The sequence below is a fragment of the Lagenorhynchus albirostris genome, chromosome 13 (genome assembly GCF_949774975.1).
Source record: "Lagenorhynchus albirostris chromosome 13, mLagAlb1.1, whole genome shotgun sequence".
NCBI classification, from domain to species: domain Eukaryota; kingdom Metazoa; phylum Chordata; class Mammalia; order Artiodactyla; family Delphinidae; genus Lagenorhynchus; species Lagenorhynchus albirostris.
The window spans coordinates 7,478,660-7,504,228 of record NC_083107.1 but is presented as its reverse complement, the minus strand read 5'-3'; the positions used below and the strand labels follow the sequence as shown (position 1 = coordinate 7,504,228).

General features: G+C 40.0%; 1 protein-coding gene across 3 annotated transcripts; it reads left to right on the top strand.

The window, feature by feature from the left end:
- The first annotated feature begins 47 nt into the window (after window positions 1–47).
- On the top strand, window positions 48–22,748 carry MRPL30 (mitochondrial ribosomal protein L30). Of its 3 annotated transcripts, XR_009544016.1 has the most exons (7): window positions 198–472; window positions 4,817–4,894; window positions 6,332–6,412; window positions 15,930–16,076; window positions 16,274–16,347; window positions 16,426–16,609; window positions 21,789–22,748. XR_009544016.1 is itself a non-coding variant. In XM_060168687.1 (6 exons), exons 2-6 carry the CDS (start codon window positions 4,844–4,846, stop codon window positions 16,556–16,558), a joined length of 486 nt encoding a protein of 161 aa, XP_060024670.1. In that variant the 5' UTR covers window positions 48–179; window positions 4,817–4,843; the 3' UTR covers window positions 16,559–16,648. The 3 variants fall into 3 exon arrangements, 2 of the variants coding, with proteins under 2 accessions (XP_060024670.1, XP_060024669.1); XM_060168687.1 differs by lacking the exons at window positions 198–472; window positions 21,789–22,748 and adding an exon at window positions 48–179 and having other exon boundaries at window positions 16,426–16,648; XM_060168686.1 differs by lacking the exon at window positions 21,789–22,748 and having other exon boundaries at window positions 199–472; window positions 16,426–16,648.
- Window positions 22,749–25,569: the final 2,821 nt, after the last annotated feature.

The window sequence follows — 25,569 nt, the reverse complement described above, 5'->3', positions numbered from 1 at the left end:
CTCCAATGCGCCTGCGCTCTCTTTTTATGATGCCTGAGTGGGAGGGACTCGGCCGGAACTAAAATGCCAGGGTGTGTGCACTGTGAAGGCCGGATTTGAGTGTGGCACTCTGGGTCCTTTCTCTGTTCCGGTTCCCCTGAGTGGTGAGCTTCAGGCTGAAAGACATTTAGGGATTGCTGGTGAGTGGGGAATGAGTGACCGAAAGTAGTGCATTTTTTCCAGGAGTACATATCTGGGAACCCCATGCAGATGCGGATTGATTTTCTCCATTCGATGCTGTGTTTACGGGTCACGGTAACCTGAATGGAACTACGTCCAGGTACTGTCGCCTGGGCTCCCGAAAAGCCACTGGCCGGCTGGATCCCGTTTCCCAGTTTGTGGAATCCCGGGACGCGGCATGTGGAGCCCCGCCTCCTGGAGCTCGAGGACAGAGCCGCCTCGGCTGGGCAGTCTGGCGGGAAAGGGAATTCAAGTATGTTTTAACATTTTCTGTGCTTCTGCTTTATGCATAACTTCGGCTTTCCTCTGGGGTCAGCCTAACTTGAATTGTTGATGGAGATACAAAATTGCCTAATTTAAAAATTGCCGCATTTTAGAACGTAAATCCTCTGAAGTTGGCAGTTAAAATATTTACCGTTTTACTAAAAGCCGTGATTTTGCAACCGCGTTTTGATCGCCGCCTACCCAGAGCTGCTTTTTCCGCGGTTTTTTGTTTAGTTTTGTTTATTCCAAGAGGCACTTCGGACGCCTGCCTAGAAGGCATTAGGAGTTCAAGAGACATTTCTTGCCTTCAGAGATGTCGATTTATTGAAAGGGAAATCCTATGTTCTGCATTTTCAGTAGTGCCCCCCCCATTTACCATTATGTCTGTTTAGAAAAGGAGCTAGTTTTTTTTAAAGAACAGTTACGCGCATGGTCATTGTAAAAGAGCAACAACAAACCTATCAGACATTACGGGGGTGTGGGACGTCGGGGAGGGGCGGAAATAGCCCTGGTAGCCAGCCCTCCTCTCCCTGGGTATGCTAACGTTTCTCTGATAGCCTTCCAGAGTTTTTCTCTGTTTACACACACATTCACAGACATCTTTTCTTTTTTAATTAATGGAAATGGTGCATCCTTCTCATATGGTGCATTTATTTTCCTGCTTTTGTGTCTTTGCAAGAGAAACTTAATTGTACGGTGAAAGACAGTATAATTGCTTCAAGGTCCAAAAGTTATGTGCCTAATTATTAAGAATAACCTTTATTGAAACTTACAACTTTTGACTGTTACACATTCTGAAGTATGTAAATGACACTTCATTCATTCAGCAAGAATTAATTGAGTGGCTGCTACATGGCAGTGCTGCTTTAGGTAGATGCTTGGGATACATCTGTGAATAGACAGAGCAAGCCTAAAACAAAAGAAAATTTTAAAATGTTTGTGCTTGTGGAACCAACATGCTGTTGGGTGGGAACAGACAATAAACCACAAACCTAACAAAAAATTAAATTATGTTAGAAGATGTTAAATGCTATGGAAAGAAAATCAAGGAGAGTAAGAGAGATTGGGAGTGCTGACAATTGTAGTGTGGGTCAAAATGTTAAATAACGGAGGCAGGGTAGAACTCATTGAGAAGATGAGAATTAGGCCAGAAATTGAAGGTTGTAAGAGAGTTAACTATGTGGATATCAGGGGCATTCCAGGAGAGGGAACAGCCAGTCAGGGGAGTATACCTGCATGGCAGGTTCCAGGACCTGCAACGGGGCCAGTGTGTGTAGCGATTGACCAAGAGTATGGAGGTGGTGTCCTCAAGGCGGGGGTTTAGCACTGGCTGTCACTCTGATTGAAATGGAGAGGCATTGGAGCTTTTTAGTCTTGTAATAAATAAACTTTTAATTTTGGAATAACTAGATTTATGGAAACGTTATGAAAATAGTATGGAGTTCCTACATACCCCCCACACCAAGTTTCCCCTTTTACTAACATCTTACATTAGTATGGTACATTCGTTATAATTGATGAGCCAATATTGATACGTTAGGCCATACTTCATTCAGATTTTATTAGTTTTTACCTGATGTCCTTTTACTGTTCCAGAATACCATCCAAGATACCACATTGTGTTTAGTTGTCAAATGCTCCTTCTGACTATGGCAGTTTGACTATGACTTTCCTTGGTTTTGATGACCTTGACAGTTTCGAGGCAGTCAGGTATTTGAGGAGGTACTGGTCAAGTATTTTGTACAATGTCCTTCAATTGGAGTTTGTCTGATATTTTTCTGTTAGAGAAGTGTTAGGGGTATTTGGAAGGAAGACATAGAAGTGAAGTGCCATTCTCATTCCATCATATCAAGGATACATGCTATCAGCTTGACTTTTATCACAATTGATGTTAAATCACCTCGATGACACAGTGTTTGTTAGGTTCCTCTAATGTAATGGTATTTCCCCCCTTTCTATACTATATTCTGGTAGCAAGTGTTTAAGCATAGCCCATGCCTCAGGGTTGATAGCTTTACTCCACCTCTTTGAGAGCGGAGTGTCTACATAAATTATTTGAAATTCTTCTGTAAGGGAGATTTGTTTCTTCTCCCTCGTTAATTAATTTATTCATCTATTTATATCAGTATGGACGCATGGTTAGTTTATGTTTTGCATTATAAGCCAATACTTTGTTACTTATTTTGTTGCTCACATTATTTCAGCTGTAGCCACTGGGAGCTCTTTCATTTGGCTTCTGGTCCCTTTGACATACCCCCATCATTTTGATTTTTTGAGTAGTTCCTTTCTAGCACTAGGTGCTCCAGACTCATCATTATATATTCCCTGCTACAAACATATAATCAGCCATTTCTCCAAGGAGTCCTGGTTCTTTTTTTTTAGAGAATGCCATTAGAAACTAAGATCTGGGCACTGGGCATGCTCATCGCTACTGGGATGCCATTGCCTTTAGGTCCTCTTGGCTAACAGAGCTAACCCATGTGTGTATATGTATCTATAATTATTTCTATATTCATCGTATCTATATTAAGCTAAACATGAGTTCCAACACTAATCCTCTGTCATTGGATCACATGGATCATTGTAGCCTTCCTCTCTGGCCTGTGTGTAACCTCCTACTCTGATAATGAGAAACCTGGCTCATTGGAAGGTTTTGAGCGGAGGAGTTGACATTATCTGATTTCGGACTTAATGAGATGATTGCTGCTGTGGAGAAAAGACCTTGGGGAAGTTAGAATAGAAGCAGGAAGGCCAGTTAGGAGGCTCTTGTTGAAATCTAAGTGATAAGAGAAAGATTTAACAAAGAGTGAAGCTAAATAAGTTGTGTTAGTACCTAACGCTTAACTTGGGAGGAATGAGTATGGTAGAGAAAATAATTTAGCATTGTCTATTTGATGGGAGGGACGGAGGATTAAGCGTCTCTTCTAAAGAAGCCTTGATACAAGGCATCTAAACAACCAACCAAGCAAACTGGATGATGTGAACTAGAAATTGCTCTGCTGTATTGTAATGTTTGAGGTCTGAAGTCAGAATGGCAGTTATGAAATTCTGATGTACTTCTGAATTCTGAGTTGAGCGGACCATGGATCTAACCCATTAACGGATTCAGACGTTCATCAACAAACACTGGGTGCCTACTGTCCATCAGATGGTGTGCCAGATGCTGAGAGCAGAAGATGAACAAGACAAAATTCTTGTTTTCAGGGCGTAAGGATATAGTAGTTAACTCTTCTAAAACTGATACGTAATTAGTTTTGAGAGACTGGTTCGGTTGCTGAGACTTTTTCTGAAGTCAGGCCCTTCTAATGGGGCATCTCGCATTGATTCCAGTACCTTCATTGCTTTGTCCACACCACAGGAAAGACCTGCAGAGCTCGAGTGAGCCAGAATCTGGTGGGCACTGAAATACAGTACTTGCCCTATTTTGGCATGTTAGGGTATTCTTATTATAGCTTTGTAATAATTTAATGATATTATAATAGTAAAAACTACCATTTATTGAGGGCTTCTTATGTGCCAAGTACTGTTTTAGGTGTTTTCAGAGTAATTCATTTGCAAGATAGGTATTATTTTTTTTTCTGTTCTCTGGGGGGAAAAATTGAAACATACAAATTAAGTAACCTGTCCAAAATATACATGTAGTTCATGAACTTAATCTTTCTGCATTCAGTTTAAGCCGGTTCGCTATAATTGTTTTGTGTCTAAATAAACATGACCTTTAGTTTATAAATGCAATGCATGTTCGTTAAGAATAGTCTAAAAATATAAATGAGCAAAAAAGAACATTCTGCTTTATTTAACAGAAGGGTGTTATGATTTAGTGAAAATATGCTGGACTAGGTATTAGGAGGTTTGGGTTCCAGACCATATACTCTCTTGAAAGCTGGATGCCCTTTGGTAAATGATTGAACTCTCTGGGATTCATTTTCCTCATAAATAAAGTAAGAGCATTGTCAGTCCTAATTAGGAGTTTGGATTTCTTCAGTCCCTTCCAGCTCTTTAATTTTTTTTTTTTTTTGATTCTATAGCAAAGCATAGAATCTGCCCTCGCTGTTGAAGATTTTTTAAACGATAGTAACCTCCATTGCCTATTTTTGTTGAATCAGCCTAGGGTGTAATTTAACTCTTCGGTGAAAATGGGATATGGTTAATGTATAATTACTTCCTATGGTTTTCTTGAACTCTCAATAAAACACCTATTGTAACTTAATTCTTGTCCTTAGTGTATTAAAACAATCAAGATTTTGCTGTTAAACTTCATCCAGTTTTTCAGTTTGAGCTATCCATTTCTAAGACATACCTGACCCACAGATCTGTTTTCTACTTCTCACAGCCCCAAAGGAGAACAGTCACCACACTCATGGCAGGGATTTTGCGCTCAATAGTTCAGAGGCCCCCAGGCAGACTACAAGTAAGTATTTCTTTTCAAGAATTATCTTTTTTTTTTCCTATTCCTTAAGAACTTTTTCTTTCTTTTCTAATTAACAAAACATACAGGCAAGTTAAAATTTTAAGTTTCTTTATATATATATATATATATATATATATATATATATACTTTTTTAATGTTCAACGTTAATTTTATTTGTGGTTTATCTGCTGTTTTATCCCTAAAGATCTGAAATCACAAAAGACCTTTTTCTGGAGAAAATGCTGGTAAAAAATGGCTAGTGTTGATTCCCCATGGCCCACCTTAATCTTTTGAAAGTTTTAGATTTTTTTTCCTTCAGTTATGAAGAGTCCATTTTCAGTAATAGAAAATTAGAAAAATGTAGAAAAGCAGAAAGAAGAGAAACAGTTTCCCAGAGACCATTAATGTTTGTACTTTCATGTATTTCCTTCCAGTCTGTCTTTTAGAAATTTCAGTGGTGCAGCCTAATCTATTCATGAGGTCCAGAGTCTAGATAGGACCTGCTGCTGCCTTTAGATAATAATAATGCCAGGTGCTTTACACACTTACCTTAACCTCAGATTAATCCTGGGTGGTAAGTATTATTTCCTTTTTATAGCTGAGGAAACCGACCCTCTGAGAGGATAAGTATCTCATATATCACAGCTGGTAAGTACAGAGCAGGATTAGAGGCCCAATGTTCCTGGTATGTCAAAGCCCATGTCCTTCACCAGTCCCCCCCTAACCCCCAATTCCCTCCTGCTTATTCTCCCATTGTTTATACCATCTCTGCAGTACAGGGAGGGCATGAAGGGAATGATTATTTTCCACCCAGAGGAGTTTCCTGGTATGAAGGATTAGCAGTGGATCCTTTTTCTTCTGCAGCCTGAGAGAAACACGACTGGAAGATTGTAGAAAGGGAACAAGAGACAGGAAACAGGAGTTGATGGCATTCTTGGGACTAGAAAGAAAACTGGAAACTCATTTTGGCTTTCTTTTACACTGTATTGCTGAAGCTGAATTATCGTATGTTGTCTAGAGCACACTGACAAACTACAACCTACAAGCCAAATTCAGCCCACCACCTATTTTTGTAAAAGTTTTATTGAAACATAGCCACACCGATTTGTTTACATACTGTCAACAACTGCTTTCGCCCTGCTGTGGCAGAGCTGAGACTTGGCTGCGGAAACTGTGTAGCCCCAGAGCTGGAAATATTTACTGTCTGGTTCTTTACAGAAAAATATTGCCAGCTGCTGGTCTAGAAGTTTATATTTAATGTGTTTTTTCTTCATGTTAGTGGTAAGATGAGATGTATTCATTCAGCTAGGGGGCTGAGATAAATGTTTAATAATTACAGGTTAGGTGAGAACAGATTTTGTCACCTAAAAATTGGTAGGTTATGATTTCTGCACTAGATAGAGTTCTAAAAATCAAATGTTTTATGGCATATTTTAGATGGTGACAAAAGGTGTGGAGCCCCTTGTTTGTACAGATTGGATTCGTCACAAATTTACGAAGTCAAGAATTCCAGATAAAGTAAGTTTTTACATTACTGTTTTTGAAAAACATGTTACTGTTACCGGGTCCAAGCTCATTCTGCTCGCCGCAGGGCAGGCCAGTAAATCGGGAGATGAGGTGTTGAGGCAAGGAATAGCGACTCTTATTTGGAAAGCCGGCAGACCGAGAAGATGGCGGACTAGTGTACCCAAAAACCATCTTATTGGGGTCAGGATTCCAGTTTCTTTTATAGAACAGACAGGAGGAGGAGGTGAGGAAGTAAAGTAAAAAGGCCATTTGTCTTGCAAAATCTCCTCCCTCTGCCTGCATGGGGAAGGGATGTGTTAATTTCTTCTTTTCTGTAGCCATTCACAGGTGGTCAGGGTCAGAATGTCTGTCTGTGAGCTGAACAAAGGCCTTTTAGTTTAACAGGCAGAGGGGCAGGGTTCCTTGTGGCAGGCCATTGTCTATGCTTACAGCTATAACAAAAGCAACGAAAAGCAAAGGTTAAAGTAAAAGAAACAGAACCAACATGGAGTCAGAATTCTCTCTTCCCTGTTACATTATGTTTTGAAGGTACCTATTTTTGTAATATTGAAAACTTTCATGTTGAATTATTTGCGGGTATAGGTAGAAGTGTAGAGTTTTAAACATAGGATTTATGTGGGAGGGATAAATTGGAAGATTGGGGTTGACATATACACACTACTATATATAAAATAGATAACTAATAAGAACCTACTGCATAACACAGGAAACTCTACTTAATACTCTATAATGGCCTATATGGGAAAAGAATCTAAAAAGAGGTGGCTATATGTATATGTATAACTGATACACTTTGCTGTGCACGTGATATTGGCACAACATTGTAAATCAACTGTACTCCAATAAAAAGTTTAAAAATAAAAAAAAAATTTTAAATTAAACATAGTAGGATTTATGTAAATGATTATTTAAAGTAAATATGTGCCACTGACCTTTTAAGTACTGGGTTTTGGTCTCAGAATCTGTTTATTCCTGCTTATGGCTTTTTCCCTTGATACTTTGTGTTTTCATATCACCATTGTCCTGAGAGAACAGTGTTTCTTCCTCCTGCTCAGACTGTCTGTGTGGCTCTTGGTTTTCACTTTCTCTATCAGCCATTGCTAATTTGGATCTCCTTCTCTGCTAGATTTGTGTCTACCTATGATTCTTTTAGAAAACACTGACTAAGCCCTCAGTAGATTTCTGTTTTATTTTGATTTCTCCAATTTTTTTGTACTGTGGTAAAATACATGCAACATAAAATTTAAACATTTTTAAGTGTACATTTCACTGGTATTAAGTACATTCATATTGTCGTGTGACCATCACAGCCACCATCTCCAGAATGCTTCATCTTGCAAAACTGGACCTCTGTACTCATTAAACAGTAACTCCTCATACCTTCTTCCCCTAGTCCCTGGTAACCGCCATTCTCCACTGATTTTTTTAAAAGCTAAAATAGTATTACCATTGACTATTTAGATACCTTTAATGTGCTTGATGTTCTTTTATCAGAAATCTTTTTTTTCAAGTCATGGTCCACAACTGCATTGTCTTATATGTTTTCATGTTTCTTAGACTGTAAACTTCTGGAAGAAATGATAGATACAGATGTTAGCATTTGTTTAAAATGTGGGGGGAGTGATTTTGATCACTGGTTGTAGTGAGCATGAAAACTTTTAAACTTTATAGAAATGACTCTGAGATTTGCATCTCCAGCTCTTTGCCTATCTTCTGAACTTACTCCTATATTCTCCTGTAGTTTCTAGACCTTGCTGCTTAGATAACCTGTAGGTATTTCAAGTTATCCAAAATTAGACTCATTGTCTTACAAATGAGGTTGTCCTCCAGACAACCAAACTAAAAGAGAGTGCTTGTCCTGTATTAGTGATGTCAATTAATGCTACCATCCTCTACCTGATTTCCCAGACTAGAAAGCTCTAAGTCAGTCTCAACCCTATCTTCTCCCTCACCCACCACAAATCCATCTATTTGATTACCTAAAGTCCCCAAATCAGCCTCTTTCTGTTACAGCTGCTGTAATTCAGACTCTTAAACCATGGCTCTAAGTGCTTCCTGAGTTTCCTTGTATCAGTCTCCACTTCCAGTTCATTTGAAAGAGTTTTCTTTCTGAATCTATTTTTGAAATGTCATTTTGCTTCAAACCTCCAATAACCTTATATCCATTCTGGGAATTTCTAAAGACTAAGCATAGTTAAGCTTAGTTTAACTTCTCACCCTGCATTGCTTTTCCTATTTTTTTCTACCTTAGTCACACAGAACCACTTACTTTTCCTGAATATTTCATGCTCCTCACACCATTTCTTTAATTCTTCTCTCCTTTTCTTTGGTGCACCTACCCCATCAAAATTTCTAGAAAAATACCCTTCATCCTACCCACCTGGAGGCAAATACTGCTAACACCCTCCACATACTTTTCTGTTAAATATTTTTGAAGATGTGCATCATCTTGCCTATAATGCTTCTCCAGCTGCTTTCATCGTTTAGCAATGCAATGTGAACCCTCTGTGGATAAGTTAATGATTGAATAATACCCTTTTTGATTAAAGTACCATCTTTTTTTGGCCTTCCTCAGTCTGATTCCCCAGAGGTATGACTCTTGACCTAATGTTTTTGACACCTTTATACAAATCAGGATAAATATATATATATATATATATATATATATAATACACACACATGTATATATAATTGTTAGAATCATATTTAGAATTTAGGGGAGAGACCTTCAAGATGGTGGAGGAGTAACATGTGGAGATCACCTTCCTCCCCACAAATACATCAGAAATACATCTACATGTGGAACAACTGCTACAGAACACCTCCTGAACGCTGGCAGAAGACCTCAGACTTCCCAAAAGGCAAGAAACTCCCCACGTAACTGGCCGTGTGGCTGACAGGGCCTTCGTGCTCCGGCCAGGTGTCAGGCCTGTACCTCTGAGTTGGGAGAGCCGAGTTCAGGACATTGGTCCACCAGAGACCTCCCAGCTCCATGTAATATCAAGTGGCGAAAGCTCTCCCAGAGATCTCCATCTCAAACCTAACACCCAGCTCTACTCAATGACCAGGAAGCTACAGTGCTGGACACCCTATGCCAAATAACTAGCAAGACAGTAACACAACTGCACCCATTAGCAGAGAGGCTGCCTAAAATCATAATAAGGTCACAGACACCCCAAAACACACCACCAGACATGGTCCTGCCCTCCAGAAAGACAAGATCCAGCCTCATCCACCAGAACACAGGCAACAGTCCCCTCCACCAGGAAGCCTACACAACCCACTGAACCAACCTTAGCCACTGGGGGCAGACACCAAAAACAATGGGAACTACTAACCTGTAGCCTGCAAAAAGGAGACCCCAAACACAGTAAGTTAAGCAAAATTAGAAGACAGAGAAACACACAGCAGATGAAGGAGCAAGGTGAAAACCCACCAGACCAAACAAATGAAGAGGAAATAGGCAGTCTACCTGAAAAAGAATTCAGAGTAATGATAGTAAAGATGATCCAAAATCTTGGAAGTAGAATAGAGAAAATACAAGAAACATTTAACAAGGACCTGGAAGAACTAAAGAGTAAACAAACAAGATGAACAGCACAATAAATGAAATGAAAAATTCTCTAGAAGGAATCAATAGCACAATAACTGAGGCAGAAGAATAGATAAGTGACCTCGAAGATAAAATAGTGGAAATAACTACTGCAGAGCAGAATAAAGAAAAAAGGATGAAAAGAAGTGAGGACAGTCTCAGAGACCTCTGGGACAACAATAAACTCACCAACATTCAAATTATAGGGGTCCCAGAAGAACAAGAGAAAAAGAAAGGGACTGAGAAAATATTTGAAGAGATTATAGTTGAAAACTTCCCTAATATGGGAAAGGAAATAGTCAATCAACTCCAGGAAGCACAGAGAGTCCCATACAGGATAAATCCACGGAGAAACACACCAAGACACAAGTTAATCAAAATATCAAAAATTAAATACAAAGAGAAAAAAAAGCAGCAAAGGAAAAACAACAAATAACATACAGGGGAATCCCCATAAGGTTAACAGCTGATCTTTCAGCAGAAACTCTGCAAGCCAGAAGGGAGTGGCAGGACATATTTAAAGTGATGAAAGGGAAAAACCTACAACCAAAATTATTCTATCCAGCAAGGATCTCATTAAGATTCGACAGAGAAATTAAAGCCTTTACAGACAAACAAAAGCTAAGAGAATTCAGCACCACCAAACCAGCTTTACAACAAATGCTAAAGGAACTTCTCTAGGCAGGAAACACAAGAAAAGAAAAAGACTTACAATAACAAACCCAAAACAATTAAGAAAATGGGAATAGGAACATACATATCGATAACTGTCTTAAATGTAAATGGATTAAATGCTCCAACTAAAAGACACAGACTGGCTGAATGGTTACAGAAACAAGACCTGTATATATGCTGTCTACAAGAGACCCACTTGAGACCTAGGGACACATACAGATTGAAAGTGAGGGGATGGAAAAAGATATTCCATGCAAATGGAAATCAAAAGAAAGCTGGAGTAACAATTCTCATATCAGACAAAATAGACTTTAAAATAAAGACTATTATAAGAGACAAAGAAGAACACTACATAATGATCAACGGATCAATCCAAGAAGAAGATATAACAAGTGTAAATATTTATGCACCCAACATAGGAGCAACTCAATACATAAGGCAAATAGTAACAGCCATAAAAGGGGAAATCGACAGTAACACAATCATAGTAGGGGACTTTAACACCCCACTCTCACCAATGGACAGAACATCCAAAATGAAAATAAATAAGAAACACAGAAGCTTTAAATGATACATTAAACAAGATGGACTTAGTTGATATTTATAGGACATTCCATCCAAAAACAACAGAATACACTTTCTTCTCAAGTGCTCATGGCACATTCTCCAGGATAGATCATATATTGGGTCACATATCAAGCCTTGGTAAATTTAAGACAATTGAAATTGTATCAGTATCTTTTCTGACCACAAAGCTATGAGACTAGATATCAATTACAAGAAGAAATCTAAAAAATATGAACACTTGGAGGCTAAACATTACACTACTTACTAACCAAGAGATCACTGAAGAAATTAAAGAGGAAATCAAAAAATACCTAGAAACGAATGATAATGAAAACACGACCCAAAACCTATGGGATGCAGCAAAAGAGGTTCTAAGAGGGAAGTTTATAACAATACAATCCTACCTCAAGAAACAAGAAACATCTCAAATAAACAACCTAACCTTACACGTAAAGCAGTTAGAGAAAGAAGAACAAAAAAACCCCAAAGTTAGCAGAAGAAAAGAAATCATAAAGATCAGATCAGAAATAAATGAAAAAGAAATGAAGGAAACAGTAGCAAATGTCAGTAAAACTAAAAGCTTGTTCTTTGAGAAGATAAACAAAATTGATTAACCATTAGCCAGACTCATCAAGAAAAAAAGGGAAAAGACTCAAATCAACAGAATTAGAAATGAAAAAGAAGTAACAACTGACACTGCAGAAATGCAAAGGATCATGAGAGATTGCTACAGGCAACTATATGCCAATAAAATGTACAACCTGGAAGAAATGGACAAATTCTTAGCAAGGTATAACCTTCCAAGACTGAACCAGGAAGAAATAGAAAATATGAACAGACCAACCACAAGTAATGAAATTGAAACTGATTAAAAATCTTTAAACAAACAAAAGTCCAGGACCAGATGGCTTCACAGGTGAATTCTATCAAACATTTAGAGAAGAGCTAACACCTATCCTTCTCAAACTCTTCCAAAAATTGTGGAGGAAGGAACATTCCCAAATTCATTCCATGAGGCCACCATCACCCTGATACCAAAACCAGACAAAGATACTACAAAAAAAGAAAATTAAAGACCAATATCACTGATGAACATAGATGCAAAAATCCTCAACAAAATACTAGCAAACAGAATCCAACAGTACATTAAAAGGATCATACACCATGATCAAGTGGGGTTTATCCCGGGAATGCAAGGATTCTTCAATATATGCAAATCAACCAGTGTGATACACCATATTAACTAATTGAAGGATAAAGATCATATGCTCATCTCAATAGATGCAGAAAAAGCTTTTGACAAAACTCAACACCCGTTTATGATAAAAATCCTCCAGTAAGTAGGCATAGAGGGAACTTACCTCAACATAATAAAGGCCATATATGACAAGCCCACAGCCAACATCGTTCTCAATGGTGAAAAACTGAAACCATTTCCCCTAAGATCAGGAACAAGACAAGGTTGTCCACTCTCACCACTATTATTCAACATAGTTTTGGAAGTTTTAGCCACAGCAATCAGAGAAGAAAAAGAAATAAAAGGAATCCAAATGTAAAAGAAGTAAAGCTGTCACTGTTTGCAGATGACATGATACTATACATAGAGAATCCTAAACATACTACCAGAAAACTACTAGAGCTAATCAATGAATTTGGTGGAGTAGCAGGATACAAAATTAATGCACAGAAATTTCTGGCATTCCTGTGCACTAATGATGAAAAATCAGAAAGAGAAATTAAGGAAACACTCCCATTTACCATTGCAACAAAAAGAATAAAATACCATGGAATAAACCTACCTAAGGAGACAAAAGACCCGTATGCAGAAAACTATAAGACACTGTTGAAAGAATTTAAAGATGATACAAACAGATGGAGAGATATACCGTGTTCTTGGAATGAAAGAATCAATATTGTGAAAATGACTGTACTACTCAAAGGAATCTACAGATTCAATGAAATCCCTATCAAACTACCAATGGCATTTTTCACAGAAGTAGAACAAGAAATTTCACAAGTTGTATGGAAACACAAAAGACCCCAAGTAGCCAAAGCAGTCTTGAGAAAGAAAAACGGAGCTGGAGGAATCAGGCTCCTGGGCCTCAGACTATACTACAAAGCTACAGTAATCAAGACAATATGGTACTGGCACAAAAACAGAAATATAGGTCAACGGCACAGGATAGAAAGCCCAGAGATAAACCCACACAGATATGGTCACCTTATTTTTGATAAAGGAGACGAGACTATACAATGGAGAAAAGAAAGCCTCTTCAATAAGTGGTGCTGGGAAAACTGGACAGCTACATGTAAAAGAATGAAACTAGAATACTCCCTAATACCATACACAAAAATAAACTCAAAATGGATTAAACGCCTAAATGTAAGGCCAGACACTATGAAACTCTTACAGGAAAACATAGACAGAATACTCTATGACATAAATCACAGCAAGATCCTTTTTGACCCAGCTCCTAGAGAAATGGACATAAAAACAAAGCTAAACAAATGGGACCTAATGAAACTTAAAAGCTTTTGCACAGCAAAGGAAAATATAAACAAGATGAAAAGGCAACCCTCAGAATGGGAGAAAATACTTGCAAATGAAGCCGCTGACAAAGGATTAATCTCCAAAATATACAAGCAGCTCATGCAGCGCGATATCAAAAAAACAAGCAATCCAATCCAAAAATGGGCAGAAGACCTAAGTAGACCAAAGAAGATATACAGATTGCCAACACACACAAGAAAGAATGCTCAGCATCACTAATCATTAGAGAAATGCAAATCAAAACTACAATGAGGTATCACCTCACACCAGTCAGAATGGCCATCATCAAATAATCTACAAACAATAAATGCTGGAGAGGGTGTGGAGGAAAGGGAACCATCTTGCGCTGTTGGTGGGAATGTAAATTGATACAGTCACTGTGGAGAACAGTATGGAGGTTCCTTAAAAAACTAAAAATAGAATTACCATATGATCCAGCAATCCCACTACTGGGCATATAACCTGAGAAAACCATAATTCAAAAAGAGTCATGTACCAAAATGTTCATTGCAGCTCTATTTAAAATAGCCAGAACATTGACGCAACCTAAGTGTCCATCAGTAGGTGAATGGATAAAGAAGATGTGGCACATATATACAATGGAATATTACTCAGCCATAAAAAGAAACGAAATTGAGTTATTTGTAGTGAGGTGGATGGACCTGGAGACTGTCATGCAGAGTGAAGTAAGTCAGAAAGAGATAAACAAATACCGTATGCTAAAACATATATATGGAATCTAAAAAGAAAAAAGGTTTTGAAGAACCTAGGGGCAGGACAGGAATAACTACGCAGACATAGAGAATGGACTTGAAGATGCGGGGACGGGGAGGGGTAAGCTGAGATGAAGTGAGTGGCATGGACATATATACACTACCAAATGTAAAATAGATAGCTAGTGGGAAGCAGCTGCATAGCACAGGGAGATCAGCTCGGTGCCTTGTGACCACCTAGATGGGTGGGATAGGGAGGGTGGGAGGGAGACACAAGAGGGAAGAGATATGGGGATATATGTATATGTATAGGTGATTCACTTTCTTATAAAGCAGAAACTAACACACCATTGTAAAGCAATTATACTCTAATAAAGATGTTAAAAACAAAAAATAGAATTTAGGATCATATTCTTAGAATTAGTAGTTACAGAATATATCATATATACACACTCATCATGGTGTAGATGAAACAAATACAAGATCCTGTTACACAGTGGTGTGGAAATTTGGTTTTCTTGCTCAATATATTATGACCTTCAATGTTAGTACTTACAAAGATAGTAAACTTTATTTGTTTTAATGGTAGCATTATAGCCAGTAGGATTCATCATGATTTATTTGCATCATATCTTATTTAGTTATATTATTTTTAGTTTTATTTAGAATGTATGCCTCATAATTTATTTAGCTATTCTCTTGAGGAATATAGATGTGGCCTTTAAAATTTTCAGTATTGGGCTTCCCTGGTGGCGCAGTGGTTGAGAGTCCGCCTGCCGATGCAGGGGACACGGGTTCGTGCCCCGGTCCGGGAAGATCCCATGTGCCGCGGAGCGGCTGGGCTCGTGAGCCATGGCCGCTGAGCCTGCGTGTCCGGAGCCTGTGCTCCGCAACGGGAGAGGCCACAACAGTGAGAGGCCCACGTACCACAAAAAAAAAAATTTCAGTATTACAAATAGTGTTATACATAACATCCTTATTCGGGGTTGCAGTGAATACGTACTTTTTATAATACTCATGTGTTATTGTCATTGTAAGTTTTTGTTTGTTCCCCTACTTGAATGGGGGAGGGGGTGCAGCCCAAGGCCCAGCTCATATAATGCAACATATTCTCTTGACATTTGAACTCTTTAGTGTCATCTGGTTGCTCCTGCTTTTCTCTTAATAAAAGCAAAACAAAACAAACCCTTACCTGTGTGGTATTTTTCTTAGAGTATGAAATTCTTAGACTCCATCTACCTGAGTAATCAGACTAGTAGAAATGTTCAATTTGAAGGTGAGGATTATAGAACTATTAGGGATGAAATCATTATGTAGTTGTTTGAAGTTTTTTTAAGGAAAAAAAAATAAAGGAGGCACATAGAAGCTGTGTAAATTGAAAATATACCGTTTATAATTCTTCCTTTCCAGGTTTTTCAACCTTCACCTGAAGATCATGAAAAATATGGTGGGGATCCCCAGCAGCCTCATAAACTGCATATTGTTACCAGAATAAAAAGTACAAAAAGACGTCCATATTGGGAGAAAGATATAATAAAGATGCTGGGGTTACAAAAAGTACGTAACTATTTTAGTCATCTTTAGTGTTGTTTAAATTTTCCACTTTTAAAACTTTTGTTTAAATGTATGATTTCACGTAATATATTTGGAAGTTTGATTTAGACAGAATGAGCCTACACCTTAACCTTTTCCTGTAACATGGGACCATCTGTGCTTTTGAAATTGATCCATAACATTGTTTCCTCTGTTTGTAGGCACATACTCCTCAAGTTCACAAGAACATCCCTTCGGTGAATGCAAAACTGAAAGTGGTTAAACATTTGATAAGGTTTGTTGTCTGTTATTCCAACAGTTTCTTAAAACGTGTTACCTAGTATAGCTCTAAAAGCATTCCCTTATGTCACAGAATCAAGCCCCTGAAGCTGCCGCAGGGTCTCCCAAGAGAGGAGGACATGTCCAGCACGTGCCTCAAGAGCACTGGAGAGCTGGTGGTGGGGTGGCTTCAGAACCCCACGGACCAGGAAGTGAATAAGCCCTGATGGCCTCGCGGCTTCAGAGTAAAAAGTGCAAGTCATTTCTATCTCAAGATGGTGAGAAAGTGTTCTCATTAAAATATGTTTTAAATTCTAGTCATTTTCACTGGCTAAACATGGTGTGATTCTTCCTTGGTGTAGGCTTGGAGGTTTTAGTGCTATTAATTGGTTTAATTCTGTCCCCTTTCCCTCCAGTAGTTTCACTGGAAAATGGGTAAGGATGGCAATGTTTGAACATGTGGGTTCAGATGTCACCTTAGCAATCGTCGTTAACGTTTTAAAAAAATTGTTTTCTCGTTTAATTGAATTCAACACATTCTATGAGTGGCCCTTTGAGTGAAGAGTGTGTTATGTGTTGGAGAAATCCAGAGCTGACCAGAATGTGGTCCCTGCCCTAAAGGAGCTTAGTCTGTTCCCCTGGAGAGCAGAGATTCAGCCAGAAGCATTAGACACTGGGTGCAGCTGGACCGGCTGCTCTGTGCTGTGGTGTCTGTAAATAGGTATGTGGACTTGGCTTCATTTTATCCTTAAATTCAATACCCAAAATAGTATCTGTTTTCTAATTATAAACCTCATTTGGCCTAAACTTTATTGATGTTCCTTGAATTCCTAGAAACCTCTGCCAACAGTTGAGGTTGCTATTTAAAAGAAAAAAGAGAAGGAAAAAATCATTTAGGGAAAGTTGTTTTATTTCCTTTTACTCTATTTCAGATACCTGGAGGGGTGGGGAGAAGTAAGAATTTTAAGAGAGGTTCAGTACCGGGAAATTCTGTGGCAGCTAACTGAAGTTGGTGCTGAGGACTCAGTTCTAGCTGCCCTTTATTTTCCTTGTCTCGTAAAATTTGGCTCAGGCAGCAGTGACATTGGCATACTCGCTGCCTATGGTCCCAGCATCTGTCCTGTCATAGAGTTTTGGCATCACGTAGAAGTGCTGTGTGAAGTGAAGCCAGATATCATTAATTAATAAGCTTCAGGGTAATCACACTTTCAATTCCACAATTATTGAATATCCAGTATATGTACGGCCTGGAGAGGATATAAAGCAGAAGGACACTAACTTCGAAGGGCTGGGTCTAACTGGAGAGAGACCTGTATGCCTCAACAGAAGCTGTCCTTGCTGGAGTTGGATTGAGGCCAGCTGTATAAATATTGATAAAAGCAGCCCCTGCTAATGTTTTGCTGCCTCTTTTACTAGGCTAGTATTAATGTTTAAAACGGGGAAAAGACCATTGGTTAATTTTTACCCAAAGAGTCTCATAAAGTTTTGGTAAGTAATTTTAACCTGCTGCTCATGACTAGAGGAAAATATCTGAATGATAAGTTGGATATTTAGAAGTGAAATTGCCCAGAAGAGGAAAAGCCTGTAGGGAGATGAGCTAGATAGGCTAGAGCATTTGTTTTCTGTTGTCACGTAACATATTACCACAGTCTCAGCCGCTTAAAACCACACATGCTCATCACCCTGCTGTTTCTCTCGGTCAGGACTCTGGGCACAGCTTAGCCCGCTAATCTGCTTAGGGTCTCACAAGCCTTCAGAAAAGGCATCAGCCAAAGCTGGGTTCTCCTCAGATCCTTGACAGGGCAGGTATCTGCTTCCAAGCTCTCCCAGGTTGTTGGCAGAAGTCATTTCCTCGTGGTTATAAAATTCATGGCAAGTTGCTTCTTCAAAACCAACACTGGAGTGAGAGACTTTAGCAAGATGGGTGCTACCCTCTTAGGTAATCATATAAATGCAGTGGCCTAGATTCTGTCTCCTCTGTTGCATTCCATTGGTTGGAAGCAAGTTACAGGTCCAGCTCACACTCAAGGAAGAGGGGAATTCCACAAAGGTGTGACCACCAGGGGCCAGGATCAGGGAGGCCTCTGTAAAGTCGACCTGCCAAACCCAGTCAGTCCATCCTTAAGTTGCACCCAGGGGATTCCCCAGAATGGTACTCCTTTGCCTCCCATCATTTCAAACCTTACAAGGACTTCTTCTGTCCTGTCTTTGTGTCTCAGAGAATTGCTTTATTTCAGGTTTTTCCGGCCACTCCTTGGTGACCATTGGCCTTTGGTCAGGCTCAGGGGAGACAAAAGTTACCCAAGCACTCTTTTTAAGGGCCATTCCAGTTCTCAAGGTCTTCTCAATCTAAATGGTGCCTCTTTCAGGCCAAACACTTGTTTTCTTCATCTTTTCTTGTTAACAATACTAACTAGTATGCTTATCATTCTAACTGTCACAGTTTCACCAAGGACAAGTTGGAATTGCACTGGCCATTTTAGGGAGCTTTTGACACGAGCAAGATTGTGTGTTTGGGAGGTACTTTAGAGCAAAAAAGAACAAAAAGTGAAGAACCCTCCGTGCAGACATTATTTGTCTTGTTTTCAATTAAAAAATAAAAGACCATTTTATTTAATATAGAGGCTATTTAATATCCTCTCCTTCCTTTCTATAATTTGAGGAGTATTAAGTACTGGCTTTTTGATCACACAGCTTGATAAAAATATCAAGGGTCCAAGTTACTGTCTAAACCATCTGTCACTCTCTTTTTATGTATATGTGTCAAAATCTATTTTATACATTTAAACTTTTCTCAGCTTTAAGACCTTGGTAAACAATTAATTAAAACTGGAAGTCTGGACAGTTTCTAAATAAGAAACTGATACAAAACATGAGTCACTAAATAAAATTTTTACCCTTATTTCTCAGAATGGCAATCCATTAACAAATGATGAAAATGCCTTTGAATAATACTGTTTATGTTTCTTTTTCCCTCAAAATTATTAAAATGATATGAAATGAGTGCTCATGGAGAAAAAAAAATAGCCAAACAATTCATTTTCTGTTCTCTAATTTTCTTTATTTTCTGGAGAAAAGAAAAATAGTTGATCACTTCAAGAGAATATAAACAGTTAATTATACCAGGCACAGTAATTACAGAGAAATACAAATATGTATTTAACATAATGGATATGATTTTCTGCTTATTAACATGGTAAATTTAGTGATATGTACATTTTGTATTTAATATACTGATAAATTATGTTTTAAATCTATAGGTATTCAATATAAGCTTTAAATGTCTTAAATATATTTACACATGCCTAAATACTTGCATATAAATGTATATTAGTAATTACTACAATCTGTGCATGAATAATGTAAAATAAAAGTAAAAATAGAATTTGGGTAAACTAAGGTATTTTTCATCAAATTATTTCCTATTTTGGGGTACTTATCACATATCTTGTCTTCTATAAAAACTAGTCTTGATTTTGCCTTTCCCAAAATCATACCTAGATTCAAAATAATAAAATTGTTAGGATGAATTTTATGCCTGCACTATCTGTGGATTTTCTGAAGTGGCCATTAGATGGCATAAATAAAGATTCGCTGTTAACCACATAAAAGTAAGGGCAATAGGAATGATTGTCCAAAGGTTCTCCAAACTTCAATTCTATTGCGAGAATTTTTGTCTACCAAGCTTATTTTCTTTTAATTAATTAATTAATTAATACTTTGGCTGCATTGGGTCTTCGTTGCTGCATGCGGCCTTTCTCCAGGTGCAGCGAGCAGGGGCTACTCTTCGTTGTGGTGTGTGGGCTTCTCATTGCGGTGGCTTCTCTTGTTGTGGAGCACGGGCTCTAGTCGCACGGGCTTCAGTAGTTGTGGCACATGTGCTCAGTAGTTGTGGGTCGCGGGCTCTAGAGTGCAGGCTCAGTAGTTGTGGCGCACGGGCTTAGTTGCTCCGCGGCATGTGGGCTCTTCCGGGACCAGGACTCGAACTGTCCCCTGCGTTGGCAGGCAGATCCTTAACCACTGCGCCACCAGGGAAGTCCCTACCAAACTTACTGTTAAAACAATCCTGACAAATTAAAAAAGGAGTTGATCTTCCTAGGTTAGTTATATATAAGTAAGTTCTATTAAATATCTTTCAATGAATATGTTTTTCAAGTTAAAAGAAACATAGTCCTTGGACACAGACTGGTACAATAAAACTATCTTCCAAATGTTTCCTCCATTGTTCTGGATTCACAGATCCTCCCCTTGCCCCACCCCCTTTCCTTTTATTATAAATCTGAACAGGCACTAGGGAACTGCTTCATTTAAATGGAAATCACCAGAGGCCCTTTGCTTATTTCAGTCTTTCTTTAGCTCCAGTAGCCAAAACATATATATATCCATCTTGTCTAAGAACCACAGCAGTGACAACAAAAGTGTGAAAACTTCAGCTGGTTTAGTTCTAGGGTCTCCACTCATCTTGATGGTTTCCCATGCTGTGCTGTATAGATTCTTCCATTGACAGTAAGCTCTCAGCATCTTTCAGCTCGTCACCTAACCTAGGCAGTACTGGTGCTTTTCCGTCACGCATCACTGCCCCTCTCTAAACCCAGCCACCTCCTTCCCTCTCCCACAAAGGAACAGCCCATAATTGCCTGCCTCAGGGAACTATGTATACCCTGCACTGACCTTCTGAAGACTCCCTTGGATAACTCTGATTTAATTGTGTATGTAGATTATTCATACTTAGAAAGTAAAATTAAAAAGGTCATCAGACTCAAATTTACCCTTGAATTATAAGCTTTTCTCAAAAATTGTGTCCATTCAATGCCTTCTCCCAGATCTGCCAAATCACAAAAGTAAATATACTGATAGGATAGGTAGATGATTTGGAGATAGTCCATGACATTGAAATGCTTTAGAAACAAATGCCCATCACAGGAGCCCCTATAACATTGACAGTGAATTAAAGAGCTTTGACATGCTTTTCTATATGTAAGGAGGTGACCGGGATAAAAAGTGAAATTTAGCAAATATTGTGATATTAAAAATATCAAAAAGTAGTGATATTACCCATAAAGCAGAGAAAAATTGGCAATAGTATTGAACCAGCATTAGTAGGGTAATTTTCAAGATACCACTGAGGATTTTTCCACTGTACATCCTACCTGCCAACAACACAATCCCGACAAGATTCTGACAAGACTGGACAGGATGCTCAAGGCCCCTTTGAACACCTTGATTTCCTCTAAGCTGGTGGAGGGTGGTTTGTACTTCTTGCTGCATTTATGAACTACAGGGCAAGCACAACTGTGGCTATTAGGATAAACAAAAAATCCATCCGATTCTCTAAAAGACCCAGCTGGATTCTGGGACATGTTTTCATTGCCTGGGTTTTATAATCTGGGACCCTGGCTTTAAGTCTTGTCACAAAACTCATGATCCTTTTGCTTCTGGTCATTGCCTGTGTTACAGTTGCTCAGTGTATCCTGTCCAAAAACTTAAATGCTGCGGTGCAACCGTCAGCACATCAGGTGACTCAACAACGCATCCTACAACTGGCCCTAGTCGAACAAAGACTCTGCCCTCTGGACATCCTCCTGGTCTTAACTGACAAAATCTTGACCAGTGAAAATCTGGACGTCGTGGATTGATGCCTTGTGGTCTGACTTTGTCTGCCTTTGGCTGAAGAGGGGCATCAGAGAAGAGCAGCTGTGACAGCCAGGAGCTGGCCTGGGAAGCCTCCGTGTGTCTAGGAGCCGGCCCAGCACTGACAGGTGTTTCCTATTGAACGTAAGCAATTTCACAGGTCACCAACATCAGATGAAGCTGCTCTGTAACTGATGGATCAAGGCGAAGACAAGCTCACTCCGTAATCACATCCGAGCGCAGGCGAAAACACAAGCATCATTCAAGCCGGAAAAATGAGGCATATCCCCTCTTCTGGGTAATGTGGGGCCTGCTGCTTCTCGTCACACAGCTTCAGCCTCGCTTCATTCCTCTCACCTTCTAGATGAGATTCATGAAGACACCAATCATAGAGCCATCTCTCTTTTCCTGACAGCATCCAATCCAGAGCAAACCATGCTGCTTTGAACACTCATCAAAATCATCTAATAAGAGCCCAGATCCTTTAAAGTCCTTCCCAAAGGACTTTTCCTGAGATGCAATAAAGGGAACTTATCCAGCTTCAGGTGTGTCTGGTGGTCTGTGGCCAGCCTGCTCTCCCGATACTAATTCTTGTGGCTCTCGGGTCTAAGCTGCTAAGGATCATTCTACTCAGCCTCGACCTCCTTAGAGTATCTCTGCTCCTTCCTTCACCACAGGTAACCCAGTCTGCTGTTTTCCCAGCCTGGAGAGCTTGCCAGAAAAAAACTCAAGTGAATCTGTTATAAAGCAGAAACTGACACACCATTGTAAAGCAATTATACTCCAATAAAGCTGTAAAAAAAAAAAAAGCGGCGCCAGTCCTGCTTTCTCTTCTGTGCAGGAGGTCCATCACTTCCCTGCTTTCTGTGTTCCTTTTTCCCAGGAAGGCTGGTACAATTCCAGGGCCTCAGGACAGCTTGGCCTGACATGTCAGGGCAATCTCTAGGGAAGAGAATGTGGGATAAAGCCTTGGTGAGAAATGGGGTGCAGGAAACAGGACAGGAGAAACCATCAGGTGCCGCTACCCCTGCCAGGACCTTGCCCCTGTTCCGCCCTAACTGAGGCTTGTACCCTGTCCCCTGCAGCCCCAGGGAGTTCCGGGCAAGCTCCTTGATAAGGGCAACTGTCACCACACTGTGTGTCGTTATCCTGGCTGTGAGGTGTTTTCATATATGTACATACAGGTTGTCTTCCAAAGCTGGCATTCTGCTATTTGGGGAGCTTGGAGAAGATACTGCATCCTCTGTGCCCACTTCAGCGTTCACGGTCCTCTTTCTGAGCCCCCATAACCCCAGCCTCCACCTTCTCAGAGGGCACTACAAGGTCTCCCAGCCTCTGCTGCAGTGCCTTCCACAGGCCCGGTTCCCTTCACTGCAGCCGTCCAGGCTCCGGGCAGGTCTCCCTCACTGTCTCCCTCCTCACCGACGGGCCCTGCCCACCACCACACTTTTCCACCGCATCACTGGCTCTTGTTCTGCCGCCAGGGCCCTCTCTGCCAAGGCCCCTCCATTCTCACTGGCATTCCCACCCCCACAGCTGGCCTTACCACTTTGCTCCGGAGTCCCCTGGCCACTGTGTCCTCATACTTGTCACTTGTCCTCTTTCACTCCCACTCATCCCCACCGGCTTCTTCGTCTTGGCTACCGGGGTCTTCTCTGTCCTTAGACCCACCTCCTCCCCACTTCCCCCTTGTTCACCATCAACCTTGGGCTTCTTTCTGACACCAGAGCCCTTCTGGCCCCTGGACCACAGTCCTAGCGGACCATCTCCCCAGCTCCCACCAGAGCACGCTCTTGTTCCCCAACTAGACACCACTTTGTCTCTGGGGGTCTATTCTGTAACGCCACGTTCATAACAGCATTATTTAACAATGGCCAAGACATGGAAACAACCTAAGTGTCTATCAATGGATGAATGGGTAAACCAAATGTAGCATAGCTATACATATACATATATATATACATACATACGTTATATATATATTCAATATATATATATATTATTCAGCCATAAAAAGAAGGAAATTCTGTCATTTCCAACACCATGAATGGACCTTGACAGCATTTTGCTAAGTGAAATAAGTCAGACCAAGACTAATACTCTATGATCTCACTCATATGTGGAATCTAAAAAGAAACGTCATAGAAAAAGAGACCAGATTTGTTGTTACCATAGGCAAGAGGTGGGGGAGTGGGAATGGGATGAAAGTGGTCAAAAGGCCTAAACTTCCAGTTGTAAGACAAGTACTAGGGAAGTAATGTACAATGTGATGACTAGAGTTAACACTGCTGTTGATGTATTTTGAAAGTTGGTAAGAAAGTAGATCCTAAAAATTCTCATCACGTTAAATTCTTTTTTGTGTGTGTGCATCCGTATGAGATGATGGATGTTAACTAAACTTTTTAATCATTCCACAGTATGTGTAAGTCAAATCATGCTGTACACCTTAAACAGACAGTGTTGTATGTCAACTGTATCTTAATAAATGAGGCTATGGGGAGGGGGAAGGGTAAACGGTGACAAAGCGATAAAGAGGCATGGACATATATACACTACCAAACGTAAGGTAGATAGCTAGTGGGAAGCAGCCGCATAGCACAGAGAGATCAGCTCCGTGCTTTGTGACCGCCTGGAGGGGTGGGATAGGGAGGGTGGGAGGGAGGCAGACGCAAGCGGGAAGAGATATGGGAATATATGTATATATATAACTGATTCATTTTGTTGTGAAGCTGAAACTAACATACCATTGTAAAGCAATTATACTCCAATAAAGATGTTAAAAAAAAAACTGGAAAAAAAACAACTAAAATGAATAAAAGAAAAAAAGAAACGCAGTCACCAAATTAAGGCCTTGAGTCTTCAGGAATACTCAGGGAAGGGGCAGCTGTTCAGAAAAGTTATCTCCAAGCCACTCTCAGGTCATCAGTTCAGTCTGATGGGGGAAGCAAGTGGGCAAGTGATGGTTCTCAGGGAGCAACAGCCTGTCTGGAGCACAGAGGGAGGTGGTGCCCCAGGGAGGGAGCTGGGATTGGGTAGAAGAGGTGCAGGGCAGAGGCCCTGAAAGAGGGGACCTGGAAAGGCACATTTTGCCCACTTAAAACTTGCCACAGAGTACGAGTTGGGATCATTTTCATGCTATAAAATAAAACAGTCCCTTAACCTCCTGTGATGTTTTACAGCCAAAATCCAACAGCCAACTGAACCAGCCTGCACGGCTTTGCTGTCCTACCTGCATCAGCCCGAATCCAAATCCGTTTCCTGTATCTCCCCAGGCATCTCTGAGGACCCGCCCAGCATGGCTCTCCCAGGAGGAGGTGATGGCCACAATGGTCGTTGAGTCCACACAAAACCATTTCCCAGCCTCTTGGATGCTGGCTTTGTTGGCTAACATCCTTCGAAGATCCTTTGCTTCAGTCTTTTCGGAGGCAGTGACCCCGGAGGACAGGAGAAGAGAGAGGGTGCTGTCTCCAAAGTGGAGCTTGCATACCCAAGGGAGAGAGCGTGGTCCACTGGGGTGAGGGAAATAAGTCCTGGAAATTCTGTTTCCATTTGTTTTCTCATCGAATCCTTCAAATTTATGTTTTTGTAATATTTCATAACGTATGTA

What these genes read in the sequence shown, in the direction of transcription:
- MRPL30 (XM_060168686.1), top strand. Translation starts at nt 398, where the DNA reads ATGTGGAGCCCCGCCTCCTGGAGCTCGAGGACAGAGCCGCCTCGGCTG. An exon ending in AGTCAAGAATTCCAGATAAA is followed by an intron (nt 6,413 to 15,929) that starts GTAAGTTTTTAC and finishes CTTCCTTTCCAG; the next exon opens with GTTTTTCAACCTTCACCTGA. An exon ending in AGATGCTGGGGTTACAAAAA is followed by an intron (nt 16,077 to 16,273) that starts GTACGTAACTAT and finishes CTCTGTTTGTAG; the next exon opens with GCACATACTCCTCAAGTTCA.